The sequence below is a fragment of the Pristis pectinata genome, chromosome 21 (genome assembly GCF_009764475.1).
Source record: "Pristis pectinata isolate sPriPec2 chromosome 21, sPriPec2.1.pri, whole genome shotgun sequence".
In the NCBI taxonomy this organism is placed as follows: Eukaryota; Metazoa; Chordata; class Chondrichthyes; order Rhinopristiformes; family Pristidae; genus Pristis; species Pristis pectinata.
This window is the reverse complement of record NC_067425.1, coordinates 20,968,802-20,976,049: the sequence shown is the minus strand read 5'-3', so window position 1 is coordinate 20,976,049 and position 7,248 is coordinate 20,968,802. Positions and strand designations below refer to the sequence as shown.

The window sequence follows — 7,248 nt, the reverse complement described above, 5'->3', positions numbered from 1 at the left end:
TTACTCTCTCCACAGATGCTGCCTGACCAACTGAATACTTCTAACATTTCTGTATTTAATTCAGATTTCCACCATTGGGTGTTTTTTTGAACTTATTCTGTACCTATTCATGAGAAATGATTTTTGTACCTGCACATTAATTTCCTGAAATAGAAAGTGTTCTGTTTTATCTTTACAACTCTTATCCAATTGAGCAATAAAGGAAGAATGCATACCTGCCTGAATGACGGTTGCTGCCTGCCTTGATCGTGCTAATTTCCTCTGGCAGTATCTGCGCCAGCAATGTTGAATACAAAGTGCCTTATTGGAAAGCACTTGATTTCTTGCACCTTCAAGCAGTTCAAGCTAAAAGGGATGCAGGCAATTTTTAACCTTTTAAAACATGAATGGCATGTTTATTCACCATGCCCCCCACCCCGTTCTCCAACCCCTCCCAACATCTAACCACCATTGCCCTTAACTCCGTGCCACAATCACCATCCTGATTCAGCTCTGGATCTGAATAGAGAGCAGCACATTTACATTTTGAGAAGCAACCTAGACCTTGGCACAACAAATGTTTGCAATAACAGCTGACAACAGAAGGTTGTTTATGCTCTGCTGCAACACCCATCTAGCACACTTTAGGGTGCACCGGGAATTTCAATCCAGGCAATGCAATTATAAAACTAGAACTGATTATTTTTTTAAATGGTGAAAAGCTCAAAGTAAATGAAGGAAGCTCCAAAGAGAAGAAAACAATCAGGTACAGAAAATAATGAAAAAGGGTATTAGAATTTTTGCTCTTATAACTGGAGATCTATAAATATATAGAGAGGCTAAAGAAATTTGGTTTGTCCCCTTTGACTCTCACCAACTTTTACCAATGCACCATAGAAAGCATCCTATCTGGATGTATCACGGCTTAGTACAGCTACTGCTCTGCCCAGGACCACAAGAAACTACAGAGAGTTGTGGACACAGCCCAGCGTATTACGGACACCAGCCTCCCCTTGTGGACTCTGTCTTTACCTCTTGCTGTCTTGGTGAAGCAGCCAGCATAATCAAAGACCCCGCCCACCTGGGACATTCTCTCTTCTCTCCTCTTCCATCGGGCAGAAGATACAGGAGCCTGAAGTCACGTATCACCAGACTTAAGAACAGCTTCTACCGCACTGTGATAAGACTATTGAACAGTTCCCTTATACAATGAGATGGACTATGACCTCACGATCTACCTTGTTGTGACCTTGCACCTTATTGCACTGCACTTTCTCTGTAGTTGTGACACCTTACTCTGTACTGTTATTGATTTTACCTGTACTACATCAATGCATTCTGTACTGACTCAATGTAACTGCACTGTGTAATGAATTGATCCTGTACGATCGGTTTGTAAGACAAGCTTTTCACTGTACCTCGGTACAAGTGACAATAATAAACTAATACCAATAATGGGATAGTAATTTTGCTGCAGCTACTCAAACCCTGGTTAGACTACTTCTGGAGTACAATGAATAGTTCTGAAAACTCGTCCTTTAAAAAGATACCTTGCTAGACCAGTCTTCTGAAATCATTGTGTCCCTACAGCTACATTTACCTTGCAGGCAAGTCATTGGAGCTGTAAAAGCTATAAGATGACATTCAATAGATGAGAAACACTGAAAAGCTATTAAAAATGAAGTGAATAATTAAATGAAAGCACTAAAAGTTAGGACACATCAATAATTAAAAACATCAATATAAAACGAACTAATTAGAAAGTAACTTGGCTTTTCTTTAGCCTCCTAATCCTTCAAGAACATAAAAGTACTAGAAATATCACGAGTAGGCCAGTTGGCCCCGTAAGCCTGCTTTACCATTCACCAGATCATGGCTGATCTACCTCAACACAATTTTTCTACCCTTTCCTCAAATCCTTTTATTCCTTTCAATCAAAAAACTTCCATAGTTTTGAAAGAAATCTGTGACTGAGCATCCACAGCACTAAGGATCACATAATTCTAAACATTCACTAGCCTTTGAATGAAGAAATTCCTCTTCAGTTCAGTCCAATTATGGCCTAGCCATTTCAAGACTGTGACCCTTAGTTCTAGACTCCTTAGTCAGGTAAACACACCACATTGTTGAGCTTTCAAAAATTTAGCAAGTTTCATTCAGTTCAGACATTCTTCTAAACTACTGAAAACAGCAGACGACTCTACTCAATCTGTTCTCATATGGCAGACCTGCCAAGTTAGGAACCAGTTTGGTGAATCTTTGCTACAAACCCTCAACTACAAGTGTACCTTCTTTTTTTTTTAGGTAAGTGGACCAAAATTAAATGACACTTCAGGAATGCTCTCACCAAGATCTTTTACAGCAAGAAATATTTACTGTTTCACTCAAATCCTCGAGCAACATGCCATTATACTTCCTAATTGCCTGCCTGACCTGTACATTTCAGAAATTTGTGTACTTCTCAATCTCTCAGAGAAACCTTTTTCTTTTTCTACAAACAGTGGTAGAACTCAAGAATACTCACTTACCCTCAGTTATTAATATTAAATTGGAGACTAATACCATTTTTACAAGTCAAGGAATAATTAACCAAGGCATGATGATGGGATATACATCAGTCATGTCTTCACTGAATGATGGAACAGGTTTGAGGGCTTAGTTGGCCTATCCTGTTCCCATGCAACTTGATTGAAAACAGACAAAAGTCTCAAGATAATTTTGACAACTTACCATACCGTGTGTCATGAACAATTTTGTTTTGCCACAGTGCACTATTGAGCGACATAACCTGTTCGCAGCTGGGTTATAGAATGATGATACAACACTTGGCCAGCTAATACATTAGTGAGAATGTCCTGCACAGTGACTGCAAGTTTCACTGCTGCCATCTGTTGATAATGAACCTGCAAAGGCAAACGATATCCATTTCCATGGCAACAGCATCTCCATTACAGGCAAATGTGAGAGAGCAGAGACATTGCAGCAAAGTTGAGTCAATTAGCAAGTTGAGGACAGCAAAAAGACAATGAAGAAATTGGTGAAGAGTCAAATTGAAAGAAACTGGAAGGAGACAGAAAACAAGGAGGAAAAATTAAGATGACAAACTAAAAGTACAGCATCAATCCAAAACATACAGTATTAGCACTAAAGTTAAGAAGTTTAACAAGTCTATAAATAAAACTTTGCTAAACATAAGGCTATAATATCAGTAGAGTATTAATTCAACTAAATAATTTCCCTGTTGTAAAACTATAAAAACTAATTTGACAAACCTTTCCTTTTTTTTGTAAGAAGGCATCCATTAATACTTGCTGCACTTTGTAAATTAACTTGGCCAAATTTTCCCATAAGTTCATAGCGTTCCAGAAAATGCTTATATGGAACTCTAGATAGAGAATAATGTAGTAAACACATCCAGCAACAGAAACACATTTCATACACTTGTCAGTTTTGATCCCAAGCCAAACTAAATGCAAAGTTTACACTGGAATATCTTTCCCAAGAGACCCATTGCATAAAATTTAATCAGAACTTCCAATGTATCTGGCAGGATATGTACATTTTTAAGTATGTAAAATGATCAATTAGCTATTCATAATCCATTAGGAACAAGTGGCTCATAATTATTATAAATTATGTTCCATTATGTTTTAGGCATGAACAAAAAGTGAAATAAAATAAATGTCCCTTATTTCACTCAATAATTTATTCCGGACAAATAAACAAAAAAGTGTAGATTGATAATGGACTAACATACCTAATGGGGAATCCAGCTGCACTTATGTTAACTGTTTCAACTAAACCACAGGCTTCTAGCTGGGTGAAAATCTGAAACAAACAAATTTATATCTTTCATTTCAAAATAATTTCAAGCAATATAAATATTTGACATAAATTTTCATCTGACTGCAACATGGATAAAATCAGAATTTTTTTTAACCAAACTGTACAACACTTAAGACTTTACAGCATTGCCTAAAACTAAAATCTCCACTGAAAATGCTTAGAACTTTTAAATTGTAAACAAAACAAACTCTTCAACTACCAACACTAAGAGCATAAATCTAAGAAAGTTAAAACTATAATTTTCTTTTCACATTAATAGAAAATGAAGCTTGGTTATCTAGCCTCTAAAAGGAAGATGTGGCAAATACCAAAAGAGTTATTATATCAAACTGATCTAAGTTCCATCAGTTTAATTTGAACAATTGAAAGTTGATTACTTGTGTCTTCAGCAATGCATGATTTTTTTTCTTATTCTACTACTGTACCTCCTCTGATATGAAAAGGAAAGGCTTGCAATCCACATTAGGCTTTATGCATCTGATGTAGTGAGGTGTAGTACTGTTCAAAATATGCATGAGACTCTCGAGTGAACCCTGCAGGAGAATATTGATGAAAAACATTGGAAAATAGAACCACAAAAGTATAATCTTCTATGACAGATACAGCAATACAGTTGTTAATGCAAACTGACCTTAAATTTAGATACCACAGTAACTGCTTTGTTCTGGGCTTTAGTGTCATTGTGTTCTTCTTCTTCAATGGGAAATAGCTCCATCAGCAGGACATCCTGCGACATCTGCAACAACTGAACCAGCTCTGGTGGCACAGGATCCTAAAGAAAGAGGGATATTAAAAAACAGATTTCTGCATGATAGTCACAACAAGGCAAACTGCAAAGCTCTTAAAACATGTGCTTTTATTAAGATGGAATTTAGTCCCAATAGTCAAATAGTTGAAAAGATTCTATCCTGCCTATTTATACAGAGCTAGCCAATATGCCACACATTTTTTTTTGGGAGGGTAAGGAAAAAAAAAACACATTCCTATGGGTTTTTTTTGTTTAAATGCAGGAGCAATGAGCAATTTACATTGCCCCAGCACAAATCAGACATTAGTATAAAATTAATACACGCTCATGGAGGTTAAAGCTAGCAGAACCAGTGCATCAAATTACCTTGTTGTAATTGATATTGTTGATTGTTGTAACTGATAAAAAGATATTGTTGCAATTTATGTTGAGTACATACTTTATTTATAAAGTCCCACAATAGACTGAGTACAATGCAATACAACCATCATATGTTTATTTTAAATGGAATTGCATTCTTCTCTCCCTCCCTTCAAACCACAGCTTTCTTTCACACCAGGATGGAGTGTGGGGTACAGGTGCAGTCAACTCAATTTTTATCCCAAGTCTGCCAATGGCTAATTCTTACCTTTGTTCATCACATTCCTCTGCTCCACAGTATAACAAGAAATAGAAGTGGAATAGGCCATTCAGCTCCTTGTGCTTGCTTTGCAATTCAATAAAATCATGGCTGATCCTCTACTTCAGTGCCAGTTTCCTGCACTAACTCTATTTCCCTCTGTCCCTCCAACATCTAAAAAACCTACTGATCAGTCCTAAATATATGCAGAAAATAGAGAAGTAAATCATGCACAAGGGAAAATACACCAGGCGCCTTTCAGTGTCTATAAACCCGGTGCATTAAGTCAATGGATAATGCAGATGCTGGAATCTGGAACAAAAAAAAACAGAACAATGGCAGAATCAGCAAGTCAAGCAGCATCTGTGGAGACTAAAGATACAAGTCGACGTTTTGAGTCGAGATCTTACATCAGGACAGAAGGGGAGGAAGAAAGATAGCCAATATATAGCAGTATGAGGGAGATTTAGGACAGAGGCTTGTAGGTGATAGGTGGAACTAGATTGGGAGAGGATGATGGGTCAAGAAGCTTAGAACATAATAGACTGATACATTGTCAGAAGGATCACACCTCTTTTGCTGAGTATTTAGTAAATGTCACATGACTTTTGGGTTTTCTTACCTTGTTCTTTTCCATCATTCCCTCAATCTGGTAGTTGACCTTTCCTGCATAATGAGCAACAATGAAGTTTGGAACCTTGCTGAACACATCCCAGCTCATACAATGATTATTTGCCAAAGCTGTCTGTAAGCGAGTTTTGAATTGGTTTTCATCTGAATTTCGGTTAAGACGGCTCTCCTACAGAGAAAGCAATTGCAAGTGAAATCAAAATGCAGAAGATCAGAGGGTATCCATAATCAAAACTGCTTGGACAAATATCACATGATACTTCGGTGAAAGAACATTTTAAACAAGGAAAATTAAGTGAAAGTCCACTTCATTTCTTAAACAAAAAGGCATAAATGTATTCTTTTACAAAATTATGTCTTTGAGTAAGTTCACATCTTGTTTTTTTATAAAGCTCCAGTGAAAGTGAAACTACATCCATATCAGAAGCATGTAAAATTATGAGGTTTGCTTTCAGTACCAACCATAAGATTTACTGTAGGTCGTACCTCCATACGAGTTTCACAAGACAAAATGAGTGGGTTTCTGCAACTCTTATGTTATTAGTTCTAGTATAAAATTTGCTAAAAGATGCTAGGGCAATTATAATAATAGCACCAGTTACACTTCACAATGGTGTAGAAGGTAGTACCACTGCCTCACAGCTCCAGCGACCTAGGTTCAATCCTAATCTCAGGTACAGTCTGTGTGAAGTTTGCAAGTTCTCCATGACTAAGTGAGTTTGTCCTGGGTGCTCTGGGTTCCTCCCACATCCCAAAGATGTGTTGGTTGGTAGGTTCATTGGCTACTTCAAATTACCCCAGTGCAGGTAGCAAGAGAATCAGCAGTGGGTTGAGGAACATTAGAGAAAATAGGTTGCAGGAAAATAAGTGGGGAGATAAGATTGTTCTGAGAGTCAAAATAAACTTGATGGGCTGAATGGCCTCCTTTTGTGTGGTGAGTAAATATGAGAAAATATTTTGTATTTACATAACCGTTAATGAATAATGGTTACGAAAAGTGCGAAACAAAAGTAATTAATATTGTTACTTTTAATATTGTTACATGACAAGTATGACAGACAAAATTCTGACTTGGATTAGCAGGAAAACAACGAATCACCCTGGAGATAGGAAGTGCAAGAGTACAATAAACTATTACTTCTAAAATTACTTAACTCAAATGGAAATTTTGCAAGACACGCCAATTACTGATTGTTTCAAACTCTAATTATTCAACTAGACCTTACCTAGTGAGACCCAGTACTTAATTCAAATTCTATGATTGTCAGGTAGTTAAGATACTAAGACAATCAAGCACTTAATGTAATGGTTTATTCAGTGGAGATGAAGGAAATTTGAGAAAAACTTCACATAGTTTTAATGCAATTCTTGTATCCATAATATAAAACAGTAAGATATTGGAAAATACAAAAAGAATAATAACAGA

The 7,248-nt window shown here is 36.7% G+C and overlaps 1 protein-coding gene across 1 annotated transcript in view; it reads right to left on the bottom strand.

Moving 5' to 3' along the window:
• Positions 1-220: 220 nt before the first annotated feature.
• Positions 221-7,248, bottom strand: part of LOC127581366 (unconventional myosin-XIX) — a 30,063-nt gene continuing 23,035 nt past the window's right edge. The window contains exons 15-21 of the mRNA XM_052035739.1: positions 5,815-5,991; positions 4,457-4,597; positions 4,251-4,358; positions 3,737-3,807; positions 3,252-3,364; positions 2,710-2,882; positions 221-345 (exon numbers count right to left, since the gene is read on the bottom strand). Coding sequence (XP_051891699.1) covers positions 2,821-2,882; positions 3,252-3,364; positions 3,737-3,807; positions 4,251-4,358; positions 4,457-4,597; positions 5,815-5,991 — 672 coding nt within the window. The 3' untranslated portion in view covers positions 221-345; positions 2,710-2,820. The remainder of the gene's footprint in view (positions 346-2,709; positions 2,883-3,251; positions 3,365-3,736; positions 3,808-4,250; positions 4,359-4,456; positions 4,598-5,814; positions 5,992-7,248) is intronic.